This window comes from Neovison vison, chromosome 9 (genome assembly GCF_020171115.1).
Source record: "Neovison vison isolate M4711 chromosome 9, ASM_NN_V1, whole genome shotgun sequence".
Lineage (NCBI taxonomy): Eukaryota > Metazoa > Chordata > Mammalia > Carnivora > Mustelidae > Neogale > Neogale vison.
The window spans coordinates 75,266,885-75,282,172 of record NC_058099.1 but is presented as its reverse complement, the minus strand read 5'-3'; the positions used below and the strand labels follow the sequence as shown (position 1 = coordinate 75,282,172).

Below are 15,288 nucleotides of genomic sequence, written 5' to 3'. Positions count from 1 at the left end.
TGTGGGCACGTGACGCGGGGGCACTAGCGCGAGGCTGGGGTGCGTGGGGGTGTAACGTCGTCTTCCGTGGGCTGCTTAGGCGCATCGTGGGGAGTGGGGTTTGGGCACGCGGAGTGGCTGCTGGCTTGACTCTGGAGGCTTGTCGCTTCCCCGACCTGTCCCTGGGAAAGGTGCGGCGTCACCGCTTAGGAACGCTGAACGCGAGAGCTGGTGTTCTCCAGAGCAGAAGGGTTCCGAGGCCTAGGCGCACGTCCTTGTCTTCCTTCCTGGTCGAGCTAGACGCTTCTTCAGGGCATACACTTACCGCAGGGTGCTGAAATAACCACCCAAACACACCCCTACTCGTCCGCCCCTCACCGCGTGCTGACTTGAAGGGCTGTTGGAGGTTGGTGCTAATACAGCTTTCGCTTTCAGGGGCTGACTTTGGAACCCAGCGCACTCCGGGGATGTGACTGGGCAGCTCCGTCAGCCCTCAGCGAGAACCACCGAATAGACTTGAATGAACACCTGTTGTCCGCCAGACCTTGCCGTGGCTGCTCAGGGGCCTCTGCCTTATAATTCTGCTTGTTAATTGAAATACACCTAAGCCTGGTAAATGGAGAGTCCAGGAAAGAATGAGCGATCCTGGGAGGACAGAAGTGCAGCAGGGTTAGCGCTCGGGAGGGCAGCCTCCCCCATAGGTGGCTTTTCTCATAGGCGGCGTTCCTCGCAGAGGTCAAGGAAAAAGGAAGGTCGGTGGGGCGGTCCTGGGGAGGATGGACTCGGCTCAGTGTTTCCGTGTGCAAAGAACTAATCAGCGAAGTGTGTTTTAGAGCCCAGTTTCTTTCATCTGCTACAGGATTGGAGAGTTCAAAATTCCCCTAAGTGATGACAGTAAGAGAATGGTTGTTTTTGCCTCCAAACCCGGCTTAACACAAAAGACACGGTGAGATTAGATGATGCAAGTATGGTGGGTTTGTCTTGGCTTCATGGGACTAGCTGGGTGATTTGGTACAAGGTGTCTTACTTCTGATGCCCTTCCTCCTACAGACACTGTGAAGATTAAATGAAAGGCCCTTGGAGGAGTGTATGGCACATAGCTAAGTACCAGCAACTCAATAAACTGTTGCTAGTTGTTCAGAACACCAAGAAGGAATCCTAATGTAAACAATGGACTTTGGGGATAATGTTCTGTCCACATAGGTTCATCAGTTGAAAAAAATAAATACCCCACGCTGGTGCAGGATGTGGATAGTGGAGGATTTGGACTTGTGTTGGGACAAGAGTATACAGAAACTCTGCACATTCCATTCAGTTCTGTTGTGAACCTGGACTGTTCTAATAGTGTTAATAAAATGTAAAAAAAAAAAAAAGGTTGCCATGTATGATTCATTGTTGAAATATTGCTATGTAATTGTGTAGCACTTTATAGATTTCAAGAGCACCCTTGGGCACACTTTCTCATAGCCTCACAATTTTAGAATAGGTAAGGCAGGAACATTGGGACGACTAGTTTAAAAGTGATGCATAAACTCTGGCCTTTTAGTATAGTGAATTAGAAAAGAAGTAAAAAATCTAATCCTAAATTTTCTGGTTCAGGATCCCCCCACGTATGCTTAATTCTTTCATCTATTTCATACACACTCCTCAGTTTTTAACTTGGTTGGCTGTTTTGCGTGTGAGTGGCAAGTCACATAATCTACTTAGTGGTGGGTCAGGCATACCTAATGTTATTTGAAACTGGTGCAGGCCCCTGAGATAAACTGGCCTTAGGGGGTTTTTGAGACTATATAAGAAATATGTGGGCTCCCTTATCTCAGGGTAGCAGCTGTCCTAGGGCGTCATGAGGTGGGTGTGGTAACTGTTGAGGGAGTTGACAAGCTGTGACCACATGTAGATTTCCACCAATAGGTTAAAAACTTAAAATAGGGAAATGTTCAACATTGCACTTGGGCCTTAGTTTCAGACATTTAAAAGTGTTTTTCCTAGTCAAGACCTCACTTGATCCTCGCTCCTCTATGAAAGGGCAGGTGTGACTTCCATTTTATAGGCACGGAAACTGAACTGCCATGAGGTTAGGAGGATTGCCACACTCTCAGCTGGAGAACTGGCAGAGCCAGAGACCCTAAGTAAGCCTAGAATTCCACCCAGGGAAGCATGCTAAATTCTTGACTGCTGTTGTTTAAACATGCCTACTTTCAAAGAAAAGAGTACTAAGTACATCTTTACAATTTTATGGGAGTTTGTTGAATTCTGTGAACATCTGAATCTGAACTTTTTTTCTTTCTTTTTTTGCCTGTAACACCATAGACCCTATTTACCCAGATTTTCCCACTCAGTAAAGATTTTTTTTAAGTAGAATCATTTGTGAAACACATTTGAAAATGAAAAGTAAACTGAAGTTATGTCAGAACATTTTAGTGACATCTCTAATTGTACACTCTGCTGATTACTGTACACACTGAGCAAGGGATTAGAGTAGACGGAGCTGTAAGAATAGATTTCATTTTATGTGTTCCTGGGAGAAAGAGGAAATTGTGCTAGTGGAGCATTTGTGGAGCTTGCGGAGGGACAGGCCAGCTGCATCTGAACGATAACAAGGAGCTGGCCTCAGCATGGAGCAGATGCACCTGTCCCGGCTGGGGTGCTGAGAAGGGGCTGTGACCAGCGCCCAAGTCAAGGGTCATCCATTCTTCAGGTCTGGCAAACACGGGTCACTGTCCCATTGATCAGTGTGAGGGACTGAAATTTACCCAGGAACTAGAATAAAATGTAGGAAGCTTTTTAACATTCTTAAAAGCATATAAAGAAACATGGTTTCCATGAAAAGGAAAATAATAAGAATAAACTTGAATGAGAGGAAAAGGGAAGGTGGCTGAGGTACGTTGAGGACGATTATAAGTGAAATGATGAAATTCATGTGAGACAGAAAACAGCAAAATGACATAAAAAATCCAGCCAGTCATGTGGAGATTAAGTTTGAGTTCTCCTAGGATGAAGGAAAAAGATGATGGAGAAATAATGAAAAAAGACAAAAGTATTTTTGAGGTAAAAAAAAATTAAGATACTTTTCCAAGTTGAAAAAAACCAACCAAAAAACCAAACTGGGCTAGGGAGATGCATGGGATTTGCTTCTGTTTTAGGGAAAAGTCAGAGACAGAAAACTTACAGGGAAACCTCTGCTGAGGTATCCAAGCAGAAAAATAAAATCTACAAGGGAACAAAAATTAGGCTGGCCTCCGATTTCTGCTATCATGCCAGAAGACAGCATTAATAGCTTTTCAAAGAAAGTGTGACAAGAATTGTGTGCCCAGTCAAGCTCATTTTCATGCTGAAGGCAAGAGAAATCAGAAGAGCAGCTTCTGCCCTGGGTACCTAATTCATGCGGTTAATTCAGGTGTTTGGGTTTGTCCAAACTGAGTAAGGAACAATCACTAAACCCTTCTACCACAACTTCCCAAATTCTGTAGGTAATTTTGATAGGATTCTTCTTCAACTGGAGTAGGTCTTCAAGTAGGTGAAAAGAAGGGCTCACAGGTGCTATTTTCTGAGCCCTCTCCTAGCGGGCAACGCTCGCCCGACAAACACTCTCCCCGTCCTCCTCTGTCTTCATCCCACCAAGCCTGTGCCTCTCCTGTGGGCACAGTGCTTGGCACACAGCGGGGTCAATGAACAGCAGATTGCTCGAGCACGAGATCAAGTAGAGGGAGCACGAGATAAAGAGGAGCAGATTTATACTGCCCTCACTCCTTCCTCTGGTTTCCTCATGAAATTTAGGACTCTCGCTAGAAAGTAATGTGGATAAAATTACAGGTTGAAATTCTGGTTTTATTTCAAAATGATAAATAAACCGAGGCATTGTTCTGACCACATTCTACTTCTGGAGGGCTTGTGCAGTTAGAGAAACAGTTCCGGGGGGGGGCTCCAGTCAGACCCAGAATGACACCAACCAAACTTGTGATTGGCAGGGATGGCCTCTTTAATCCTCAGGGATTTTTTAAAGTTCTCCACCCTAATTTCCGAGTATCATAAAAAGTAAAAAGCATTTCTGTTTTGTCATTTTTCCTTTGAAAATGTTTTTTAGCAGCAAACAGGACTCCTTCTTTTCCTTATTTCATTTTTTTTTTATGAGCACAGTAATTCCATGTCAACTTACTTAAAATTAGGGAAAAAACCCCAGAGCCCCTCAGTGGCGCTGCTTGACCCACAGAAGGCTCGCATGAATAGGTGCTCATGTTCACGTTGTCATTTCTACAAATATCAATAAAATATGGTTTGTAAATTGTAAATACAGTAGTAGCAGTTCATACATATTTGATATGCTTTCACACAAGGATTCAATAAACAATAAATATAATTTCCCTTCTTCAAAACAAAAAAGGGATTTGTAGGTGAAAAAAAGGGTTAATTTACTCTGGGTGTATCAGCACACCACTTTCAGTGTGCTTTGAAAGAATTAAAAACCATGAAATTGTATTCACTGAATACTGGCCCACAGTTATACTTCCTTTTTTTTTTTTTTTTTTTTTTTTAAAAACCTGGCCTAAAAAAACAAAACAAAACAAAAAAAAAAACAAACCTGGTTTAAATACGTACATCATGGCTTTCTTTTAAAATCCTTACATCTATGGGGATTCATGGTACGTGGGACTGTACTAAATTTTTTTTCCTCATTAACAATTTCATTAAGTTAAAAAAAATCTGACATTTCCCTTAAATGTTAAGTTGAAGCCTGATCTATGCTGCTATGTCCTGTGAAATGAACCTAATTTCAAAGTGAATGGGAACGCCTGAGTGGCCATTTAGAGTGCTGCATTTTTTCCTTCCCTCATGATTCCTGCTGGGTCCTCTTCGCTGAGGCTTTTCCCTGAGTCATATATTTACTGGAAAGGCTACCTAGAGGGGGGGAAAAAACAAAACCCAACATAAATAAAACAAGCCTCACTTTATCACAAAAGCCATAAAATTACTTCTTATTATTACTTATTTACAGAAACTTTTCACACTGGTACTGGTCACTTATTTTGAATTGAGTAAGCAAGGCTAGATATAAAAAAGGTATGTAAGGAACATGATCTATTAAAGACAAACCTAGTCAAAATTCTTTCTAAATGCAGGCAGGTTGCTAGAGTGACATCATTCTCATCACTGTTTCCATGTTGGTGCAGAGGGCCAGGTGGACTTTTTGAAACCTCTGCTTTACATACATCAGTGTCTTCACTTACAACCACACAGGACAGATTGCAACAAATTCTTTGGCTAAAAATAAATATCTTGCATCATTACTTTGCAGATATGAACCTGTGAATGGTGACATTCTAGCAATACCTTATTGATACCAAATAAAAAAAGAAATTTATTATATTTACAGGTAAAGGACAGAAATGTGGATTACTAATTAAAGCCATACTACAGAAGACTTAATAAGTTTTGTTCTGGAGTATAAACAAATAGATCAATGAAAAGAAAACTGATAAATTCTTATGTTTCAGAAAGTAGTATATGACAAAGGTTGCATTTCTAACCAATGAGGTAAAGTGGATTGTTAAATAGCTGGTACTGTGTCAAATAAGTCATTTTGGGAGGGAGAGGAGCGTTAGTTTTCTTTCTTCCCTTTCAACATACCCTTCCTCTCCATTCAATTCCAAATTAATTACAGAATTAAACATAAAAGCACCAGAGTATAAGAAATAATGATTAGTTATATAATCTTGGGGTGGGGAAATTTCCTAAGCACACCACGTTGCCCTATGAGAAAGACTAACTGGGCTTAGTGCTAAAGCAAGTCAATAGGGAAAAGATGCACACCGACATGCAGCTGGGCAAAGAAAAACTGACATACAAAAGGGGAAAAAAAAGCATATGAGTATATATAAAAAACATTTAGTATTAATGAGTAATCAAAGAAATGCAACTTAAAACAATTTTTGATCATCAAGTTGAAGGAAGGTCAGAAGGGCAGAGAGGTGGGTTGGAATTTTGCTAAATGAATAGTCGTAGAAATCTTACCATAACTGAGGTATGCAAATAACCTAAATGTTCAAAATTTGTGATATGAATGACTAAGTATATAATAGACACAACAGAATACTAGATTTGCATAGAAGAATAATTACTAATACAAAAAGTAGGTTATAAAACCACATGAATAGTATTTTCATAGAAACTAAAAATTAAAGGGGCGCCTGAGTGGCTCAGTTGGTTAAGCGTCTGACTCGATTTCAGCTTAGGCCTTGACCTCAGGTTTGTGAGTTCAAGCCCTGTGTTGACAAACAGTTTTTTTAAAAAACCCACTAAAAATTAAAAACAAATGAAAAATCCTATCAATCCAATGTTTGGTACCTCATTGTCCTTATCTGAAAAAACATGGACTATTACACCTACCCCCTTGGAATTATTCTAAAGATTAAATAAACTGATACAGGTAAAGCAACTGAACAGTAGCTGGTACATAGAAAAGTACTCAATACATGTTAGCCATTATTAGTACATTGATGTGAAAAGATGGGAAGACTTTATTTCCCAAACCTAAGTTGTAGTTATACTCTAGAATGAAGTATAAATGGCTTTTATTTTATTCATTTTTGCTTAACTATCTACATTTACTAAAGCAAACATATTAAGTATGCAAATAGAAACTTATGCCCCCCCCAGAAGCAAACTTCTCAAAGCAGAGCATCCAGATAGTCAATGTACAGTGAAAAATGAGTGATACCAGGAAGGAGCACAGCACTCTCCCATGGTATTTATACTCTAGAGCCTCGAATGGTCTATAGGCAACAAATCTTTGATATTCTGAACTGCCCGAAGTATTGAGGATAGATTTATCATTCCAGGGACAAAAGTTTAGATCACTACACCTCGTATTTCACACACAATTCATAGAGGTTCAAGATCTAACCAGAAAAAAATAAAAGTTTTAAAGATGTTAGAAGAAACTATAGATGGATATCTTTATGAACTCAGGGAAGAATTTCTTAATGATGACCCTAAAATCACTGAGTGACATGACCATGAAAACTAACCATGGAAAATCCATCACCGATTACCTCAAAATTTAGAACTTCAGAGTGGCAACAGACACAAGTTGAAAGACAAGATATGCTGGAGGAAGATATCTGGAATGTATATAATAAAGGAATAGTATTCAGAATAAATGAAGAATACTTACAAATTAATAAGGAAATGATAATGCAACAGAAAAATAGGCAAACGATAGGTATAGGGATTTTACAGAATTCCACCTGGTAACAAGCACAAAATGGGCAAATGATATGAACAGGGAATTCACGGAAGAGCAACTCCAATTGGCTAATAAACATATAACAGTATCACCAGAGTCAAGAAAATATACATTAGAATAACACCAGGGTATTTTTCACCCATCAAATTTGCAAAAATAAACACTGCTGTTGGGAGTGGCAATTATTTCAACGAATCACTTGATAACCTAAGTTGAAAATGCACATACACTATGACTCAACAGAGTTTGACTTCAAGATACACAAATGACAAAACCTCTCATACATGCTCAAGGAGCTTCAGATGTTCAGTACAGCACCGTTTATAAGAGCAAAAAACCAAATGCAATCTAAATGCTCATGCGCTACATAATGGATAGTATGCTCTGTATTCATAGACAGAATACTGGAAAGAAACACAACTAAGTCTATCTATAGTGATCTATATAAATTTCAAAATCACTTCATTAAATAAATACGAAAAAGCAGGGTGTAAAACATTCTTATTATACAGTATGATGCATCATTTAAATTAAAAAATTCACCAATGATATGTATGTTAAAGGGTTCATATGTAAGTTTAAAAAAAAGAACTAGAAGAACATCTGAACTCCTAATAACAGATGCCTCTGGGGTGGAGGGGCCACAAAGGATGGAATGGGTCTGGGATGGTGGTCAAAGCGGACTTTGACCATCTTAATGATCTTTTATTGAAAAAAAGATTGAGAAGAAAATAGGGAAAAAAATAAGTTCAGTTCTCTAGTAGATGAGTTGTATTTGTATCTTCGTATTTTTCCCAACACGTTAGGAAACCACTCTTTTCTAAGAATAGTGCTAATAGTCTGATTACTACAGAGCCTGTATAAAAAAAAATCATACCTGAAGAAATTTCATATAAAAATGTGCATGTAAAAAAGTAAACCTACTAGAAATAAAACATGAACTTTTATGTACTCTGAGGGAAGAACAAGAAATTTATAAACCTCTGGAAGCATGACTTGAAATCACCTAAAAATTGGCTAGATGAAACGACTAAAACAAGCAAGTGACGAACTATATGGCAAAACAAATCGTAAACAAGACTGAAAGGTTAATAAATTGGCGTGGTGGGGACGCCTGGGTGGCTCAGTTGGTTGGACGACTGCCTTCGGCTCAGGGCGTGATCCTGGAGTCCCGGGATCGAGTCCCACATCAGGCTCCCAGCTCCATGGGGAGTCTGCTTCGCTCTCTGACCTTCTCCTCGCTCATGCTCTCTCTCACTGTCTGTCTCTCTCTCAAATAAATAAATAAAATCTTTAAAAATAAATAAATAAACAAATTGGCGTGGTGGCGGGGAAGGACAGAACACGTTTGTTAAAGGACAAATGGATTTCTATGTGGAAACTAAAGCTAAAAACAGAGATGACTGCCCTAGTTAAAAAATACAAAGACAGAAACATGAAGAAACACAGATGAAAACATGTGAAAAGCAGGAGACTTCAACGGAGAATACAAGCCGATGGGCAAAAGACTACTCCCGTAAAGTGAGGGTCTGGGAAACAGGCAGTCAGAGACTCTGGTGGCCGACAATCCCCTTTTGGCATTGCTGGCCTCACTGTGAGAAGGTGTGCCCTTTTTTAACCTATCATTCTACTGACTAGGAATTTATCCTGAGGGTATAACTAGGCAAATATGGCCTGATGGTGTTTGATGCAAGCAGTGGTCTTCAAACTTGGATACATGTAATCCCTGAGCCAACTGAACAGGATGAGTGGGCAGGGGGCTTTACGGGACTTGACTGGGGTGCCTCATGTCTACTGGATTCTTTCTGAGAACGCCTCTATGGCCAAGGTTTTGGGCTGGTTCTCAGGAGGCACACCAGTCTTCCTTTCACAGTCCTCCTACTTTATAGAAGAGAGGCATGTCTCCTCCTCATCCAAATCTTAATGTGGTACATGGCCTTGGGAAAAAACCCAAGGAGGCAGGAAGGAAAAGAAACGCTGGTTATCTGTGGTAAGTGTGAAGGCCTCTAACAAAAATTCCAAATTTTTAGCTTTTGTGAAATTACACTGATAGGTGATGTTCATTGCAAATAATTCTTAATGATACATTACTATGAGATTTTTGGACATTTCGTTTAAAAAGGAATAGCAGTAACTGAATGACACTGCTGTAATACATCTTCTATTCCCAAATAAAGCATATCTATTACTTTTAATACCCTATCATAAAGACTACTGGGGTTTCTTGATGTTTACCAACTATAAAAACAAAAAAGATTTGGGATAGAAATGATGAGGAACACTGTTTCATTCCTGTAGTACTGATCCAAAAATACTTGATTGTATGGAGAAAAATCCCATCTATCTCATTAAATGGTAGTCACTTTCGGTATGTAAACATAAATAGAAAAATCTTTTCTCACTAATTTTTAATAAAAAATTGTAACATTTGTTTTGATCAATTATAAATTCTAATGCAAAAACTCAATTTAGAAGAAATTTTTACATTTTGATAAAAGGCTTAAAAAATCCAATTTCTATAAATATTATTATTGCAGATAAGGAGGATAGGCTGATCAATAATATGCTTGAATTTGAAACTTCTTTTTCTTTAAGATTTTGTTTTTAAGTAATCTCTACACCCAAAGTGGGTCTTGAACTTACAACCTTGATATCAAGAGTTGCACACTCTACCCACTGAGCCACCCAGGTGTCCCTAAAATGCTTGAAATATATATGCTAAAAAATATACTACCTTAAGATAGAAGTAAAACAAAGAATTCAAGGAGGAAAGTAAAATTTTTGCCTATTAAGGAGCTGTAAATGAATGGTAGCACGTATGAAAAAGCAGTGATATATTAATTTCATTTGATACATTTAAGGCTAATTGATAAGGTTTATTTTAAAATTTCAACATTTATTTTTTAAAAAACCTCAGGAATTATATGCTTTGCAATTTTGATGAAAATTTTAGATATCAACTTAAAATATTTGAGATATAGGGGCTTTCTACATTTTGAGGGAAGAATATGAGAGCAAAAAAAGTTTTGGAGGACACTGATGTACCAAATATTTGAAAGCAGCTAGTCCATTAATAAGGAATAATTAAATAAATAATGGCATGTTCATATACTAGAATATCGAGAAGGGTATCAACAAGAATGATCTCTACTCACTGATAACAAGGTGTCCCTATATTTTTTACAAAGGTACTTCTGTTATTTTATTTTACTCAAGATTTTAAGTAATCTCTACACTCAACACGAGGCTTGAACTCACAACCCTGAGATCAAGAGCTGCATGTTCTACCATCTGAGCCAACCAGGCATCCCTGTTTCTGTTATTTTAAATTTACTATCATAAAGATCACTTTTTTAAAAAATTAGGCTTTTATCTGGTCGAGGAAAAAAACTGTAATAGTATATACACATCATCATGAGGGAGTAAGGATACCATCAATCTCTTCCAACATCTTCAGTTTTTAGGATTTCAAACTGTGAGGTTAAAATGGAATAAATGAAGAGTCAGACGTTAGTTCTTTTGGAAATATAACCTTCTTTGCAAAAAGGGGAAGTTGTAAGGAATAGAGAAATGTTAGTTTTTTTGAGATTCTCATTCTGAATAAATTGTTATTATGTAAACCAGAGTAATTCACTTATGCAGGAAAACCAGCTGACTATGGTTCTAATGTCCATGATATATGTGTCCTATTAGAAGAGGGAAGTAACAGCGAGGCAGGAAACTGTTTACACCCGTAACAAGGCAGTGATAACTTGCTGAGGGATAATATTTGCCAGATGCTGTGAAAAGAGCTTTATGTATAGAAAATTAATCCTTACAACTGTCCTGTGAGATGTCAGCCCCAATTTAGTGATAAGAAAACTAAGGTACAAAGATGTCCGGTAACTTGACAGAGGCTGAAAAGCCAGCAGATAGTTGGGCTGTATTTCAAACTCACCTATGTCTGACTTGAAAGCTCTTATTTCTTGGCCCTTCTACTGCTCAGTCTCTTTATTCTTTCAAAATGAATATATCTCTATCAGTAAAACTCACTGAACATCTAAGGCACTGTGTTAGCAGTGTGTATAAGGGGTAGGGGAGTCACAATGGAAAACAAGGAAATTCATGGAATCTTCTATTCATTACTCTCCCATTTGGCAGTTAAGGACTATATGCAGCCCAGGAGAAAGGAATGGAGCAAGAAGTATCAGGGAAGAGAACTTGGCTTTTTAGGGGCTCAGTGCTTTAACCTCAGGATCTGGTAAGATAAATGGGGTTACAGCCCTTCTCTAGATGAGACATCTGGAGCTCAGAGCAAGCAGATCTCTTGCCTGAGGTCAATATGGCTACTGGAGAGAAGAGGGGCCGTCCTATCAACAGGAAACCACCTGTGTGTCTCATATATAGTACCGTGGGGAAAAAAGAACTCTGGGAAATTTAACACTACTGACAGTTGAGACGTATTTCAGATTTATAATATAGACAATGGGTTGAGTTTATTGTGGATAAATCTGACAAGTCTTAACAGTTGTTGACTGAGGAGTTTAATTAAGATAGATTTTAACCACCCATAAATGTTTTTTTTTTTTTCTGGTATAAAGTAGGTATGTTTATTGTAGTAATTTTTCTTCTGTAGTCAATTCAACCTTTAAGTTTTACAGTTGCTGAAAATATTTATAAATATGTAAGTCTCTGATGTGGAAGACAATTACAGAAATCTTTATAGCCAATTGGTCATGCCATGCCCAGGTATTATGTCCAGATGTCCAACATCTGTATTCTTCTCCCACTGACAAATACATTCAGAAAATTATAATAAATTTATACTTTCAAGACGTGTAAGGCCTTTAGCAGGAGCCAGGCCGACGGTCACTGTGCGGGAGCATCACTGTGTCACACTCCTACAAACCTCTGTGCCGCGGCTACACGCAGGTGCTGTTCTAAGTGCTTTTACATGGATTTCTCAACATCCCTGTAAGCCAGCTATTATCATCCCTTTGTAACAGATGAGGAAACTGAGTCAAGCGGAGTGTAAGCAGGTTTTTCAAGATCACAAAGCTAGAAATCATATCCTGCAATCTGAGGGCAAAGGCCATGTTCTTCCACACCCTACCCTCGGCAAAAGCAACATCTCGAGCAAGAAAGGATCCCTATTTTCCCTGTGTAATGCTCTGGAAATATCTGTTCAAGGCTGAGGCTTGTAAAAACAAGACTCTTTTGGCTTGTTTACATATGGTAACTCTGTGACCCTGAAACTCTCAGGATCTGTGGGAAGCAAACGCACACACTGCCATGGAGAGTCCGTTTCCCGCACTTGGCTTTCAGAGGCAGAGGGTGTCAGCCTCCTCCTCTCGTCTCACAACAGGGCCCCAGGCCCACTTCACTTCTATTTGATTTGGGGTGTTTTCCCACTAGAACATTTCTTGTTTTTACATCCGTCCATGCATTCTACTGAAAACAATGGCAAAATCTTCCCAGGAAACAGCTGCTCCTGCATTTTCTCACAGAGCCTCCTTTGTCTTTACCTTTATATCCACTGTTCCCTATTTAGGTAAGGGCGGTACTTTTCTGAAGATTTCTGGCTCTTTCTCCTTGAACCATCTGACCTCACTCTATACCAACCCAGTGCCCATGCTTCACAAATTGGAATTGTTAGGCGATCTGATGCCACTTTAAATGTTTTCTCCAATCATTTAAAAAAAAAAAAATCTCTGGAATTCACATAGCTTAAAAATAAGTGCCTATTCCTGCTTAGATTACTGTATATACTTGAGATACTTCATCCCCAGACAGGCAGAAACAGAAGTAGCTACATAATTTAACAAGTCCATTTATTTTTCTCTTGTGAACGACATTCAGAGTAGAGACAACCAAACATCCCTTGCTGGGAGCTCTCAAGAGCTTTCCCAGGGTGAGACCACTGCGCTCCGGCTTCTCTCAGACTGTGCTGGTGAAAGCAGGGAAGCCTCTCTCTCCCTCGGGGTTTACAAGGCTGCCCAGGGGCGGGGAGTGCTAGCTCCCAGTAACTGATGGCAGAGACAGCTTCGTCTCTTCACATTCTAACGAACACAGCATCTTTCCAAGCTAAAAACAAATGGTGTTTGCATATCAGCAATAACATACAATAGGTAAAAGCTGATCATAAAATATGTGGGCTGTTTTACACTACATACAAAAATGTCAAGTTCTGTCAATGGAGTTTTAAAATTTCAGGTACTTTTCTCATAAACTGTACAATCAAGTTAAAAAGACTACACACGCTCTATTTGCTTATGTAATTTCCTTTCTTTAACCCTACTTTATTGAATAAGATAAGAGAGACAGAGAGACAGAGATAGAGAGAGAGAGAAACTAAACAAAGTTACTAAGGGTGTTTACAGGCCAGAACTCAGAATATTTGTTATAGAGTTTATAGTTTCATCCTTTCTTACTAAAAAAAGCTGAAAAAGTTGCTCAGTTACTTTGTTTTTCCTCTTCCCTCTCAAGTTTCCCTTCCCCTTCCCGACTCACATTCTTGAAACACCGGAGAAAGGGAGAGCCTCCCGGTTTTGCCTCCCTCTGGGCATCTGTCCACAGGCCTGTGGGCCAGGCAGGGACGGTGTGAGGCTCGGTTGCCCACAGTTCCTCTTCTGGCACTTCTCACCAGAAACCCCTGCAGTCAGGTTTCTGTCCTCTCCACACCACAGGGATGGCTCTTTCCAGAGTCACTCAGGCCGTGAGCACTGCCCAATGCAATCCTTACAGCGCCATCCACACAGCACCCGAATTTGCAGCGGCGAGGCCCAAGAATGGGCAAGCCCTCTCTGAGGCCCCCTGTCCTCCGAGCCAGCTCCTACTCCAGGAGCCAGCTCTCTTGCTGCTCGGTTCCCTCACTGACCATCTTCTGTCTGTCTTCTTTATTTTGAGCCTTTAAATGTTCTCTTTTCTTTCTGCACTATTTTCTGGGTGATCTCATTCCTACCCAGGCCTTCAAACGCTATCTCTGCACTGAAAATACTCAAGTCTCGGTCTTCAGCCCGGCCCTCTGCTCTGAACACCTTGCTCGTCCATCCCACTGGCGACCTGGCATCTGTACTCAGACACCTAGCAGTCTCTTAAATTGACATGGCTACAACTGGACTCTCTTTCTTCCCGAAATCTGCTCTTCCTGAGTCCTTCTCAGCACAGGAAACTCCACTTCCATTCCTCCAGTTGCCCAGGCCTAAACTTGTAGTGTCATCTCAGGTCCACTTTTTGTCCTATGTCACCATCTAATCCAGTGACAACCCATGTTGGTGCCAAGTATCCAGAACACGACCAGTCCTCACATTGCCTTCTGCTTCCACCCGAGAATAAGCTGGCACCATTTCTCCCCCGAGCTCTAGCAGAAGCCTCCTCGTGGGCCGGCTGTCACCCTCCCCTCCTCACAGCAGCCATAAGGAACCTTCCGCAACAGAATTCAGATTAAACTTCCTTTGTTCCAAGCCCTCCAACCGCTGTCCATCTCAGACAGAAAGAAATCCAATCTGGCCAGGGCTCAAGGCGCCTCATGATCCACACCCATCTACCCTGACCTGGCCTCCTACCACCCCCCTCCCTGCACTTGCCACTCAGCGACACCGAGGGACAACGGTGGTTTTCAGTTCTAATGGAACGGTCTACCTCCAACTTCCCCTGCCTGGCCCCTTCCTTCATTTGATTCTTTGCATAGATGTTACTTAACATAATGGCTACCTCCCTATCCAGCATTCCCTTTTCCTGCTTTGTATTTCTCAGCACCTGTTGCCATAAGAAATACTTACGTATCTCTTCTGACAAGAATACAGAGTGAACGAGAGCAAGGACTTTGCTGGTTCCCTGCTGTATCGCCCGTGTTAAGGCTCGTACCCTGCACTTGGGGCCGGGCAGGGGAAGGGGGAGAGGGAAAATGGCTTAGTAAGTACTTGAAGGAAGTACTGAAGGAAGGATTCAAGACATAGTGAGAGAGCAAGAGAGTGGAGTTCAGGCCAACAATTACTTTCTTCCCTTCCTCTGGTGCACAGCACATAGCCTCACGAGGAGAGTACACTGCTGACAAGGCAGGGGCAAAAAAGTGTGAAAGAGGGACA

The 15,288-nt window shown here is 40.4% G+C and overlaps 1 protein-coding gene and 1 long non-coding RNA gene across 6 annotated transcripts in view; one reads left to right on the top strand and one right to left on the bottom strand.

Moving 5' to 3' along the window:
• Window positions 1-45: 45 nt before the first annotated feature.
• LOC122916960 lies at window positions 46-1,352 on the top strand. Its single transcript, XR_006386331.1, has 2 exons — window positions 46-925; window positions 1,030-1,352. It is a non-coding gene; the product is annotated as an uncharacterized LOC122916960 (long non-coding RNA).
• Window positions 1,353-4,076: 2,724 nt separating this feature from the next.
• The window catches only part of TUT7 (terminal uridylyl transferase 7), a 59,874-nt gene continuing 48,662 nt past the window's right edge, over window positions 4,077-15,288 (bottom strand). For 4 of the 5 annotated variants that reach the window (XM_044265775.1, XM_044265774.1, XM_044265777.1 and 1 more), the window contains one exon: window positions 4,077-4,875. In XM_044265775.1, the coding sequence (XP_044121710.1) occupies window positions 4,808-4,875 (68 nt within the window). In that variant the 3' untranslated portion in view covers window positions 4,077-4,807. The remainder of the gene's footprint in view (window positions 4,876-15,288) is intronic. The other variant, XM_044265778.1, reaches the window with a different exon arrangement.